Source organism: Danio aesculapii, chromosome 15 (assembly GCF_903798145.1).
Source record: "Danio aesculapii chromosome 15, fDanAes4.1, whole genome shotgun sequence".
Lineage (NCBI taxonomy): Eukaryota > Metazoa > Chordata > Actinopteri > Cypriniformes > Danionidae > Danio > Danio aesculapii.
In genome coordinates this window covers 26,991,190-27,006,503 of record NC_079449.1, presented here as the reverse complement: position 1 = coordinate 27,006,503, position 15,314 = coordinate 26,991,190, and the positions used below count along the sequence as shown (strand labels likewise).

General features: G+C 34.8%; 1 protein-coding gene across 4 annotated transcripts in view; it reads right to left on the bottom strand.

Annotated features, from left to right (window-relative positions):
- The window catches only part of sorl1 (sortilin-related receptor, L(DLR class) A repeats containing), a 142,393-nt gene that overhangs the window by 39,459 nt on the left and 87,620 nt on the right, over positions 1–15,314 (bottom strand). For 2 of the 4 annotated variants that reach the window (XM_056474295.1, XM_056474297.1), the window contains exons 17-24: positions 14,139–14,311; positions 11,840–11,971; positions 11,665–11,756; positions 10,070–10,316; positions 9,840–9,978; positions 7,560–7,733; positions 7,343–7,456; positions 5,632–5,757 (exon numbers count right to left, since the gene is read on the bottom strand). In XM_056474295.1, coding sequence (XP_056330270.1) covers positions 5,632–5,757; positions 7,343–7,456; positions 7,560–7,733; positions 9,840–9,978; positions 10,070–10,316; positions 11,665–11,756; positions 11,840–11,971; positions 14,139–14,311 — 1,197 coding nt within the window. The remainder of the gene's footprint in view (positions 1–5,631; positions 5,758–7,342; positions 7,457–7,559; positions 7,734–9,839; positions 9,979–10,069; positions 10,317–11,664; positions 11,757–11,839; positions 11,972–14,138; positions 14,312–15,314) is intronic. The other 2 variants (XM_056474296.1, XM_056474298.1) reach the window with 1 other exon arrangement.

Sequence of the window (15,314 nt, the reverse complement as noted above, 5' to 3'; positions counted from 1 at the left end):
CATATGAGGAATTTGTTTTGGTGACAGAGCTTCTACAGTGCAACAGGATAACAGAGACAGGACAAAAACAGATAATAAATATATTTAAAAAAAATAGAAGTAAGTAGTGAATGTATGGAACAAAATCAATGCCAAAAGTATTGAATTAAAAAGCTTGTTGAATAGCACAAACTGAAAAAAATAATACACTGTATTAACAAGTTCTTGCATTTTAATGACTTGAATTGCAGGGTTTGTATTTTTAGGTCCTGAAATTTAACATATCTGTTTATTTAAGCTGTGAATAGTTCAACTAAAAATATTTCAAACATGTTTTCGTACTTATAAATTCAATAATTCATTTTCAATTTCCAGGATTCACTTACAAAATATTCAATACCCTTTAAAAATACGATGTATAATATTCAAAAGGTAATTTTCAGTTCATTTTATTTCAGTTCAAATATTCGCTTCCATAAATTCAGTGGCTCAAATTCGACTGTTAAAATTCAACATTACATCCGGGAACTGCAGGAAAAGCAATAGATTGCAGATTGAAGATCGCCAGCTGCTTTTCCACCAGCAGGTGGAGATGGAATAATTTAAGATTTTTTACCCAGTAAATAGACGAGAAAAAAGCTAATAAAGGCACAAAAGTAGCATTTAATATTAATATCAGTGTCTTGGACATTATAAGTAATAAAATGAGTATGAGTAAAATAAGTAAATGATCTTTTGGTCATTTATATTTGCCCTTATGTAACAGAAGCCAGTTGGTGATCGCGTAAACCTCACTCCTCGGATTCAGCGACAGACGTTGTTCTGCAGTGCTATTCACAGACTCTTAAATGGGCAGGTGCTCATTTACGCTACGTGGTAGGGATGTGACGGTCGCGGAAATTAGCTAAGTGGGGGTGGTGACGGTCGCGTGATTCTCGCTAAGTGTGTGTGTGTGTACGCGTTTGCGTTTACCGCGTACAAGCCGCACAGGTGTAAAAAAAAAACGCCAAATATTTCATCCATTCATCAATTCATTCATTCTCCTTCGGCTTAGTCTATATTTTAGAGGTCGCCAATCATTTTAAATAATAAAGTAAAAAAATATATATATTCATAATATAAAAATAAAGGCGTGCAGTAAGCCTAGGCTACTACATAACAATAAAAACAATTAATCTGGACAAACTAAAGGCACCATGGCAGAACCCCAAAAACTAGAAAAATGAAAGGCAGGCAGAGTGTTAAAAAGAAATACTAATTTAGAACCACGGATGACTTATTCAAGCGCAGTAGCCTAAATAAATGTTATAAAATAATAAGAATAATAACAATAATAATAATAAAATAATAACAACAACAATAATAATTTAAATAATTAAAACTATAGCCTACCCCAATCCTGAAAAAAGCTGCGTTTAAACAGCGCAAACACTTCTAATAACCCCTTAATGCTTATGCCATATATTAGACGGTTCTGTATTAATAACTGAAGACGCTCCTTTAATGCATTTGCTCGCTATGTTAAATTATTTTAAATTACACTTCCCATCCATACCCAACCTTAAATTGTACCTGAACACTGTCTTTATCTAACACTATCTGTCCAACAGTTGCAAGTAAACTGTTTTGTGTGACATTCTCATAAAATCTCTCTGGTTTTGAATTTTTGTATGATTATTTTATTTCCTTTCTCTTACGTTTATATTCTTTAGCAGCCAGTCAATATTATACTTTACATCTATGGAAGAATGAGTTAATAAAGATAGAGAATGTAACATCATGTTCATCAAAAGACGGTTTATGTGCATTAGAGATGCGCGGTTGGCAGTTTCAGCCGCGGACTCCGCGGATAAACCGCGGATCGGGCGGATTATGTGACGAAAAATAATATTTTAATTAAATTTGGGCGGGTGGCGGGCGGTTGTACCAATCAAATAAAAAAAATATGTATAAATTGTTAAATATGATCTGACCATACCTACATCCAAATAATCGAGCACACTTTGAAATAGTCACATTTTCATCACGTAGTAATATGTTTAGTCGAGTCTATGAGCAACAAGTGCTGTGAGTGAGCGCTCCTTCAGTGCAGCAGGGCGCGTTATAGAGGCCAGGCGCTCTCGTCTGAATCCTGACACTGTAGATGCTATTTTATTCCTGCATAGTGCCAAGAAAATTCAAACTAGACCTAAGGTCAGGCATATTAAACCAATTAGCCTATGTTATCTAGACTACACATAGCCCATGTTTAATATAAACTTTTGAGTTCGGTCAGCTGATAATTTTACGTTCATATTGGTTTAGCCTGTTCTATTCTAGACATGTTGTGTATTAGTTATTTGGCCTCGCTTTTACGTTCTGAGGCTTAAGGCTATTTTGCCAGAATTTCTTTGTCGCAAGCGTAGTATTTCATTATGCTTCAAGTTTGTGGGGATGATCGTAAGTTAATGGGTTATTGGGGCATAGACTTGTCATACAGGCAATTTAGCCTGGTCAGACTTCATGTTCGCTCAAAGAGGGATGGTATATATATATATATATATATATATATATATATATATATATATATATATATATATATTTGTTAATTGAATTTCTAATTGTGGGGGTGACTGAGCCTATAAGGCTTAACTACGCCTTTTTTTCAAATGTTTGCCAAAGCATGCGACTATAGCCTATGCCTACATTAAGATATTTATTTTAATTTTTTTTTACTGCCTGTTGTTTCTTTTGGCATATAAAATAGGCATTGTCTGATAGAGATATCAATAGAGGTTCATCTGTGTCGCAGAATTGGTGTTGTTTCCGATTTCTACAAGCTCAATAACTTCCACAGCAAATAAATAAATAAAAAATAAATAAAAAAATTGTCGAAAAACTGTGCCCATTAATTAGATGTGCAAGACAAGCAGATAAGTTTTTGGGGTTGCTATGGACAACTACAAATGTGAACATTATTAGGCTATAATGTAAATGACTTATTATTCTATCTATTTGCTTAAAAAATAAAGTGAAATAGGCATTTAGTAGTAGGCTAAATAGCAGCATGTTGAAATGATGTGTCAAAATGCGTTTTCTATTAGGCTACTATAAAAAAAAATGTACAGTACAGTGAGTTTAATTTAGACTATTTATTTTTGTCCCTGTGCGCCGATCGGAGACGGAGTTCACTGCTGATATTCGTGTTGGATATTCTGAGAGCTTTATAGGGTGCTTCTCATTTCTTATTTGTGCATCCTCGTTTCCTTTCCTTGCTTTCTTTCCTCGTGTCTTAGCTCCACACCTCCGGGATGCGAGGGAAGGACGCAAGGAAAAGACTCGAGGACCAAAGACACGTCCTCGTATCGTTTAGCGTCACTTCAAAGCGTCGTAAATTAATGCTGGATTTGGCTTGCACGTTTGGATTAACTACATGTCTACATTAAAGTCATTCTCTATTCTCTAATAATCAATAAAGAAACATTCATTTAATAATAAAAATGAATAAGCCATTCAACTAAAGAGCCCAATCAGCAGATGGCGGGCGGGTGCGGTTTTAAAAATTGGTCAGAAATATTGGTGCGGATGGATGGCGGACGGATGATGAGTTTTGTGATGCGGTTGCGGATGAAATAAAAGCCCATCCGCGCATCTCTAATGTGCATGTAACGCCACTTGGTCCGAGCAGGGCGCGAGCTGGCGATACCGGTATGGGAGACAAATGCTGTGAGGAGATTAAAGATAGTAAAGTCTAGATCAGATATGTTGCCAGCCGGAAGTGCGATATGCACATTAATAAAGCAGCATTTTTTAATGAAACTGTGTAACAATAATTAATATTTTTACAGTACTGTGATGGTTGGCTACCGGCTAAATATTGCAGAACAACATCTGTCGCTGAATCCGAGGAGTGAGGTTTACGCGATCACCAACTGGCTTCTGTTACATAAGGGCAAATATAAATGACCAAAAGATCATTTACTTATTTTACTCATACTCATTTTATTACTTATAATGTCCAAGACACTGATATTAATATTAAATGCTACTTTTGTGCCTTTATCAGCTTTTTTCTCGTCTATTTACTGGGTAAAAAATCTTAAATTATTCCATCTCCACCTGCTGGTGGAAAAGCAGCTGGCGATCTTCAATCTGCAATCTATTGCTTTTCCTGCAGTTCCCGGATGTAATGTTGAATTTTAACAGTCGAATTTGAGCCACTGAATTTATGGAAGCGAATATTTGAACTGAAATAAAATGAACTGAAAATTACCTTTTGAATATTATACATCGTATTTTTAAAGGGTATTGAATATTTTGTAAGTGAATCCTGGAAATTGAAAATGAATTATTGAATTTATAAGTACGAAAACATGTTTGAAATATTTTTAGTTGAACTATTCACAGCTTAAATAAACAGATATGTTAAATTTCAGGACCTAAAAATACAAACCCTGCAATTCAAGTCATTAAAATGCAAGAACTTGTTAATACAGTGTATTATTTTTTTCAGTTTGTGCTATTCAACAAGCTTTTTAATTCAATACTTTTGGCATTGATTTTGTTCCATATGAATGCAAATATACAAAATGACAAGTGTATGTACAGTTATATTACTATATACAACGCTTTATGTGCAGCTGTTATGTGCAAATTGGCATGTAAAGTGTGTTGTTAAATATGTGTATATGTGTATAAAAGTGTGTAGCAAGTAGTGATGTTGGTTCCACAATTATTATCATCAAGTGTTCATGAGATGGATTGCCTGAGGGAAGAAACGGTTTCTGTGCATTAAAATAACATTTAAATTTTGACTTAAAGTGTTTTAGTAATTTAATATTAATATGCATAATTGTATAGTTTGCTATACAAATCTTTATACAACAAAGATACAATAAATTTGTTAAATTATTTGACTTTTTTTTTGTTTTTATATTTATACTTTATGTAATTTGTGTAGCTTTAGTAATTCCATCTAGCTTTTTTCTAAATCATTAGAAGTACTAAAGTACTAAATTATTATTTAGTACCTCTAAATATTTTTGAATTAATATTTACATACAGCCGGCAGCTAGCTCTCTGCAACTCTTACATAGTCGCCCACTGAACCTGGATGGGAGACCACATGGGAAAGCTAGGTTGTTGCCGGAAGTGGTGTTAGTGAGACCAGCAGGGGGTGCTCAACCTCCGGGCTGCGTGGTTCCTAATGCCCCAGTATATTGATGGGATCTCTATACTGCTGAGTGATGATAAACCTAGGTCATTAAATATCCCAGGAATCCCTTCAAAAAAGACTAGAAGTTTAACCCTGGCATCGGCCTCTGTTCATCATGGCCCCCTAACCATCTCCATATCATAATTGGCTTCATTACTCTGTCTCCTTTCCACCAATCAGCTGGCGTGTGGTGTTCAATATGGCTGCCGTCGCATCATCCAGGTGGATGCTGCACACTAATGGTGGATGAGGAGATTCCATATATACTATTACTTCTATATCTTAATTTATTTCATTTGATCTAAAACTTTTTCAACACTGACTGAGAAACAGAAATAAAAACATTTCTGTTTCATTCAAACTGTTCTAACGTGCAGATTATAATTTTTAATAGATTATTATGCTGCTCAATTTTAAATAATCAGATATTTCATTATGAACATATCGCCAAACATTACCACAATGCTCCTCGTCACTGTTATCCCCGCAGTCGTCCTCATGGTCACATTTGAAGGCCAGAGGAATACAGGAACCTGAAGCTACACAACGGAACTGCACTGAAGGGTCACAGGAAGTGGTGGCTGCTGACAGAAGGACACATAAAACATCTGTGTTACATTACAATATTGTTTGATCATGTTGCCTTTGCTTTATAGCTCTGCATGTAAATAACTCTGAATATGTGTGTGTATACAGTTTGTGCATGCATGCACTTGTATATATGTCTATATATATGCATGTGTGTGTATATATTTATAAATATGTGTGCATGTATGTTTGGATAAACGTAATACATACAATATATACACACATGTATACAGTAGTCAACATTTGAGGATCAAAAATGTCTTTCAAAATTGTCCTAAAACAACAATGGGTGTTTAACAGTTGTAGAACAACTTTGATGAAATGATTTGATCCACTTTAAATGTTGACTACTGTATATTACATTACATATAAACAATATTCACTACTGCATAAAATATTTATATACATATATGTCTTGTTTTACTAGTATTGTTAACATTAATTTAGTTGCCATTATTTATTATTTATATGTGCATTGTAATTATTTCAGGGTTCATAAACATTTTTACTACTAAAATTCAATGACTTTTCCAAGTACATTTTCATGACATAATGTTTCAAGTAATATCTACATATACATGATAAATAAATAATAATGATGTTCATATTTATTACAGCATATCATAGAAAACACAACAATCTCTTTTGTTTAAATTTGTTTTATATCTATGTAAAATTGATTTTGATAATGCTTTACACAGCACTAAAAACGTGAGAGCAAGTTTTTGGCCAAAGACAGAAAATAAGTAAAGACAACTAACCTATATTCAAGTTAGGGTTGCACAATATATCAATATCGCAATGTGTGCATCCGCAAAAGTCACATCGCAGGATATGCAATGTTGGGATTATAGTTTAATATAGAGTTAAATCACAATGGAGTACAAGTTTCCTTATACCCCTCACTTGTTTCAAACATTTATGAGTTTTCTTTTTTAAAAATAACACAAAAGAATATAATTTAATAAATCAAATAGTATTGAAACAAGTGAAGTGTGAGTAAATATTGACTACATTTTAATCTTTGAGTAAACTGTCCATTTAGTGACTGTGACTGTGTGAACAATTCAATATTTCAAATTTAAAAACATCTGGCCACAAGACATTTTTTGTAACTTCAATAAAGATTAAATAATATACAATGAGGACAATGCAGTGTTGATTATTCAATATCTGTACCTGAATAGTCAATACCTGAAAACTAGAATTCACTTTTATCTTTACTATACTTTATCTATGCTTGTAATTTATTTGTTATATATTATTCTAATTCAAGTTTACAGATATTTGTTAAACTAATTTCCATGATTTTCCAGGCCTGAAAAATGTATATAATATATATTATATATATAATATATTAAAATATAATTATTCTTTTTTTCCATGCTACTTATTTTATTAAAAGCCTCAAGTAGACAGATGTTGAAAATTAGCATCTGTGCTAAAACACTGTTGCTAATAAAAAAGTTAACAGCATATGCACATGCAAATGTATTCTCCAGTGCATTTGTAATGAACATGTTAAAATAAAAAAATGTTAAACAAATCTGAAACAAGGACAGGGCTGATGACATCACTCACGGCACTCTTGCTCATCACTCATGTCGCCGCAGTCATTGTCACTGTCGCACTTCCAGATGCTGCTAATGCACTTCCCGTTAGCACAGCGGTGCTGGTTTGGCAAACACGTGTGCTCTGATACAAGGGAACAGCAACACAAGGGAAAACATAGACTTATAAAAGTGTAAACCAGCTGATTTAGACCTCATAATATGGGGCACTCTTGTGTCTGTCAGACCTGTCTTGACGCATGTATTGTTGTGTAGTTGGTATCCACTGGGACACTGGCACTGACGCTCTCCTGAGGGCAGGATGCTGGTGGGAACCCCATCGGGACAAACACAGTGACGCTTGTTTCCAGGCTGGGGAAGGCACAGAAGACTGCATGGCTGATCCGCGCAGGCATTCTGACCTACAGTAGAGCAGGAAAAAAGCATTAAAAATACATTTCTCCATTCAAAACTAGTTGCGGGTGCTGAAGCCATAAACAGGGAAAAAGGGAAATAAAACCTAATGATATAAAATTTTTTGTTATCTTCATAGCCATCAATATGAGTCTGTTCCTAATAAAAAATCCTCTTGGAAATAGGGACTTTTTTTTCTTTCATGGAAAATTCAGATATAATGCATCAGGCTTTTCATGTATTTGTACATTTATAAAACATATTTCTAAACATTAGACCCAAAAGATAAATAAGTGCATGACAAATATTATATCTATAAATTGACCAAAAATACCTCATGTTCCACCAGTGTTTCATATATAATACAGTGTCGCATGTATTATATACTACATTCATTCATTCATTTTCTTTTCGGCTTAGTCCCTTTATTAATCTGGGGTCGCCACAGTGGAATGAACCACCAATCCAGCATTTGCAACCCATCACTGAGAAACACATACTCACTTATTCACACACGCATACACTACGGACAATTTAGCCTACCCAATTCAACTTTACCATACGTCTTTGGACTGTGGGGGAAACCGGAGCACCCGGAGGAAACCCACGCGAACGCAGGGAGAACATACAAACTCCACACAGAAACGCCAACTGACCCAGCCGAGGCTCGAACCAGCGACCTTCTTGCTGTGAGGCGACAGCACTACCTACTGCGCCACTGCGTCTTATATGCTACAAGTTATGTGCTATTTCCCAGAGATGGGTTGCAGCAACATGTGCTGGATAAGTTGGCGGTTCATTCCACTGTGGCGACCCCAGTTTAATAAAGGGACTAAGCCGAAAAGAAAATGAATGAATGAATGTTATGTGCTAAATTACACCGTACTGTTTTATTTTACATTTTTATTTTTACTTTTAATTTTTACTTTTAGATAAAGAAAAAAATGTTGTTTTAGTTATTTTAGAATTTCTAATTAAGCTAAATGAATTTTTAAATTGGTTAATAATATATAATATATACAGTTGACGTCCGAATTACTAGCCGTCCTGAATTATTAGCTCTCCTGTATATTTTGTTTCCCCAATTTCTGTTTAACAGAGAGAAAACTTTTCATCACATTTCCTAACATAATATTTCTAATAACTGATTTCTTTGATCTTTGCCATGATGACAGTACATAATATTTTACTAGAGTTGTGTCTCATTTCAGAGGCTACAACCTCTGAAGGGTGTTGCATCACTGCACTGTGACGAAGGCTTTCTTATTTAAAAAAATGTAAAAAAAAATGCGTCTTTCATTTCCCGTGTAAATGCCAAATCTGAGGTCATTGCACGCTGATAACAGCAGGACATTTTTAAAAGAAAACTCCAGATTAAATGTATGAATTAGGTTTTATTTTACTTGGATGTCTAAACACATGTTAAAAAACTAAAACAGTATGACATGTCTAATTAAACGTGGTATATAGAGCGCTTACATTTTTGTGTGTACATGTATGGATCAAAGAAAATGTATTTGCAGCTTCTGTAAACCTTGCTTTGCCTTCAGATCTCTTAAAATAAGTTTTAAAATCACTTTTAAAAAAAGTAATTAAAAATTTTTATTGCACCTTATCAACAGCAGCTTATATGGTTGCTAGGTGGCGAGATCTGTGCTCTGTAGTCTAGATCGTCTCATTCTAAAACACTCGGTTCAGCTTGTATGGAATTCAAAGGACTCACCTTTGAAGTCTGCATCCTTCGGAGGATGCAGCAACTAAAATGAGACACAGCTTAGATATCTATCAAGATACTTATATGCAGCTTACAATGACATTTAAAGGCTTAACTAGGTTAATTAGGCAAGTCATTGTATAACAAAAAAATATTGCTTAAAGAGGCTAAAAATATTGACCTTAAAATTAGTCAGTTTTTGCTTTTATTAGCAAAAGTTAACAGCTTTTATTCTAGCTTAAATAAAACAAATAAGACTTTCTCCAGAAGAAAAAAAGTATTATAGGAAATACTGTGAAAATTCTCTTACTCTGTTAAACATCATTTGGGAAATATTTAAAAACTTCATTCACAGGAGGGTGAATAATTTTGACAAAATGTATCTATTTTAAGGTCTAACCTCTGTTTTTTCCCTTGTAGAAGATCTTGAGGTCCATTACTCCTGTCAGTCGGCCCACTATCATCTCACTGTCTGGTGAGCCTGATTTAGGTGCTTTGAAGATTCCCATTCTGGACCAGTCATCCCAGTACAGGTCATTCTACACCAACAAATACACCAAAAGTTCAACAATGTGTTACCAATGCTTACCTGCAACACTCCCATGATTCATACAGTATCACTGTGCCTACCTTAAAAACAGCAATAGCATAAGGATGAGGCAGGCCCTCCATTATGACAGTGCGGCTTCCTCCATTAAAATCTGCTCGTTCAATGCGGTCTCCATATGCCTCTGTCCAGTACAGCCACGACTCATCAGCCGTAATGCCATTAGGCCAGCGGACTCCCTCTGACACAATGCAGGAGATGTTCGAGCCGTCCATCCAGCTGCGGAAGACGCCCGCTGAACGATCACCCCAATCTGTCCAAAACATCAAGCTGAAAGAGACATGTGCAGATCAGTGAAAATTCTTTTCACAAAAAAATAATAAATAAAATAAAATAATTAATTAATTAACTAAAACCTAAAATTCACTATTAGCCACCGAAAACAATACTTGATACTACCGAGATATCTAAAATAAAACAAACAATTTCAAAGAGTTGGTTGATGACTGATATTCTGTATCCAATTAAATAATTCATTCATCTCAGCTGATAACCAATAAATGATGGCAATATTTCAAGCATTTTCAATAAAAATACTCTAATGTCAGCTAATACTATGGAACAGATATATCAATAAAATAAAAAACTAAAAAACTATATCATATATAGCTGATAACTGATAAATTATACTAGTATATTAAGCCAATAGGGCATATGCCGAGCTAGTGTTGTTCCCATACTGATAAACTTCCGGTGACCTGTTATTTTGAGTTTCTTCCATTTTATACGATTCCTTTTACAGCATCTATGTTGTAATGTAATTAAAATACAATCAGTTAAATAGACTTTGGCATTCATTTAGTTGCTCAAGCGTAAAACGAGACAAAAAGCCGTTTACTCGCACGTGCCTGTCAGAATCGGCAGGCTAGCGCAGAAGCTCCATTGAATATACTGGGGTAAAATAAATGCTCATATTATAAAGACATGGCGATAGAAAATGTAATTTACTGCAGTGCTTCTTGTACAATCTGAGACCCACTTTATATCGGATATCACTCAGCCAGTGGAGATCGCTCATGTTTAAAGAAAACAGACCTCAAACACGCCGATTTTGCAATGGCATACAGTTCAACGGAAATGCTTAACCCAGGTTACTGGCAAATTAAAATCCTATTAGCATACTTTGACATATACCCTATTCACTACAAAAAAATGAATATCAGCTGATAACCTATACATGATACCGATATACCGGATTAAAAAACATTTCTCTACTATAAGCTGACAACCAATACCTGGAGATATAACTGATATAAAAACTCCCGAATACAAGCTGATAACAGAAACAAAACACTAATATATAAAGCATTTACCAATAAAAAATATTTCTCTGATGTCAGCTAATAATCAATACAAGGTACAAATATATTTGACACATAAAAACAGTTCTTTAATATCAGCCGATAAGTGATGCATTACAGATATGATACAATAAACAACTTCTCAAATATCAGCCGATAACCGATCCATGTTACACAATAAATCTCTAATATCAGCAGATAACCTATTCCTTAAACCGATATGTTAGACAATTTCAATAAAAATCTAAATTCTGTAAAAAAACTAAGATTAAAGAGACATTATGCTGGAAAAAATAAATAAAAATAAAAATTCACACCTTTCTGCCGGCATGAGCGCCAGGGCTCGAGGCTGGTCCACCACTGAAGAGTTGACCAGAGTGCGTCTCAGGTCTCCATCAGAGTTGGACACCTGAAATACAGACAGAGTGAGGATGATTTCATGAATGAACCGCTACATCTGATAATACTGAAGGGGTTTTAACCTTAAATTACCTCAATCTTCTGAGCACCTGCATCCACCCAATAAAGCAATCGACTGATGGGGTCAAACGACAGCGCCTCCACATTTTGCAAGTCCCTTTTGACAATCACTTCCTGTCCAGAGCTACCATTCAAACACAGTCTCTGCAAGACAAGAACAGACAGACTTAAAGCCATAATATGTTATTTTAACTGCTAGATGGCGGACATTCATGACAAACAAAAACAGTTTGATGGCGTCGTGTCTTTGTATGGAATTGTGGACTCATGGTCAGAAATCCTGGTCATTTATGAGCTAAAGTATTCAAAACGTATTATCATGTAGTATGAAGCAGAGCATGGTTTCAGCTACATTCATTCTTCTATGGCGGTGCGCCACGCCAAGATTCATCCCGCCATGGCTACATTACAGCTTCTCATTCAAAACATTAAATTTTTTTAATAGCGGGTGATAATCGCACCAAAACGTATTAAAAGGTAAGTGAATTATAACAGCGTGAACTTTTCTGTAACCGTAGTAGTGCTGTGTGTCATTTGATTAACCCTTTAAGGTTACGTACTCACTGACTGACTGGCTGACAGTGACAGGTGCGTGATACGTGAGGCCAGCAAACATGATGTATAGCCGTTTTATTTTATTTCAGGATGGATTAATACCGGAGGCATTCATAAACATTCCTAGCAAATCTAATAAATGCTGGAGACATACTCGTTACATAAACGCGCTAAATCGCACCTCAGCAGTGTTTATTTGAGAGCGCACAAGAAGATCTGCGCGCTCTTAAAGCAGCTTATATTTGAGGAGGCGTGTGCAAGAAGTTTTGCGCACGAGCAGAAAAAATCGGCATGCAAGCAAAGAGATCCACATGCTCGTAGGCTATTACATAAATGCAATCTCGACTTCTAATACTGTGCTCACGACATTTGTCATTGAAATAACGACACAGGTAGTTAGTAGATCGGTGTAAAAAAGGCCTGCCGCCACAGCTGGAGAAAATCCTAGAAGAAACACTGCAGAGTAAGGTTTTTTTGCATTTGCTGATGAGAGACAAGTACGACAATGCACAAAAGCAGATCAGCTTTTATTATGCCAAAATCAACCACTTGTGATCATGTGGGGAAGCAGCAGCTCTGTTTTATCAGACTAAATACATTTCTGGATCGTCACCGCTGATAGCCTAGTGGTTAAATGAATCAATAAATAGCACTGAGGGATCAGTTCCGCTCCCCACACTTTCTCAACTCTACTGTCCTATACAATAAATGTGAAAATTTACAAATAACAAATAAATAAACAAATAACAAATAAAAAATAACAAATAAATTATTAAAGTCATTTTAGAGTTCTGTTATAATGCTACTAATGCAGTCTAATAAAACATGCGACATTAAAATATCTTGGTGTTTCTTTGTTTTTTGAAAACAAAACCTAAAATCGAGTGTGTATGATGTCATCAGCATGGCTATGGAGGACACACACGGACTGTTTCACTATTAAAAAATAGCTTATTTCTCTAGATTTGTACATTCTTCGAAACATTTGGGTTAATGTAATGCACTTAAGTCAGCAAAATAAATAACTGTATTTATGTTGTTTTAATAATTTTTTTATTATCGTGCCTTTAATATATTATTTTTATTATTATTATTAATTTTCTAGATTCTATCTGGTAACACTTTAGAACAATTGTCCATTAGTTAATCTATTTACTAACATTAACTAAGCTGAATAATCTTGTTAACCATTTATGATTCATAGTTCAACATTAACTAATGCATTATTAAAATCCAAAGTTGTGCTTGTTACCATCAGTTAATGCACTGTGAGTTAACATGAATTTAAATTTTATTCAATTTAACTTAATGTGAACAAAGATATAATAAACTATTACTAATTGTTTGCTCATGTTAGTAAATACATTAACTAACATTAATTAACGGACCATTATTTCAGTGTTGCCAAATTTTTATCAAAAATAATATATTTTCATCAATGTCATATTATTGCACATAAAATTAAGTCAATTTGTGTAAATATTTGATTTCACATTGAGGTGCAAAAATTTGTTAAATCTGCATTCATACTATGAACAATGAATAATAAAAAAATGTAACAATTAAAATAAATGTAAAACTAACATTTTAAAAGAAAACTAACATTTTTAATTACTTCTTTGCTGAAGATTAACAATATATTAATAGACAATGTTACAATTAAATGGAAAATGTATAATTATTTTAAAAGTTGCTTTTTCCAGTTACCAACAGGACATGCATCCCTATAATATGTGATTGAAAGAAGCTCATTCACCTGTATGGTATCAAGCGAAATATCTGCCCAGTACAGGCAGTTCTTCTCATAATCAAAGTCCAGCGCCACGGCCTCGTGAAGACCTGTGAGAGGCAGCTGCTGGTCTGTGCCAGAGGCCAGGTCATAGCGGTGGATGGAGTTCCTCACAGCATACAGGATAAACTCATTACTCTCTGAAGAAACACACACACACACAAAAAAAAACGGGTCTCGGTTAAGAATTAAAATAAGACTCACTCCAGAGAAATACACACCTGAACACTCCATTTGTCCTTGTTGTGGCTTTAATTTCAAACTCATTGGCACTAAACTAGAGTTGTTTCTAGCTAACCGCCTCCAAACTTCAGAGTAGGCCTTTCATTTTCTGTTTCATTGCAAATTGTAAAAGAAAACTGATGGCCCCTCTGAGAGTCACATCCCTTTCTTCTCCCACTGGTTCAGACTGAAGCCTTTTGAAAGGGCTTCTTATTTACTCCCAGAATCCTCTAGCTGGAGAAGAGAGCCAATCAGCGTGAGCACTGAAGCGTGGTCAAGTGGCTGAGCGCCACAATGCCAGAGAGAAGAGCCAGTCTAGACAGCAGCAACTCTTAAGGGGGCTTTGATCACACTCCAAACTATCCTCATTTGATCTTCAGATGCACCAATGTATTGCATTTCAATTAAATCTATATCAGGTGCCAGAGTAAAGGATCACAGCAGAAATGGGTCCATCAAGACACCTCACCACAGTGTTAGCAGAGCATAATTATATTTTTAATAAAACATCCTGTTTTGTCTAGGACTACCGAGAGCCTATCCATTTATACATTTTCTGCATGAATTTAATGAGCTATCTGTGCATTTGTTTTCTCTTAATGCAAATTTGCCCATGTGGGACTTATTTTCTGGAAATTTGTTAGGAAAACTGACAATCTATATATACAGTATACAGTTGAAGTCAGAATTATTAGCCCCTCTGAATCATTGGCTCCCGTTTATTTTTTTCCCCCAATTTCTGTTTAACAGATAGAAGATTTTTTAAACACATTTCTAAACATAATAGTTTTAATAACTCATTTCTAATAACTGATTTATTTTATCTTTACCATGATGACAGAAAATAATATTTTACTATATACTTTTCAAGACACTTCTATACAGCTTAAAGTGACATTTAAAGGCTTAACTAGGTAAATT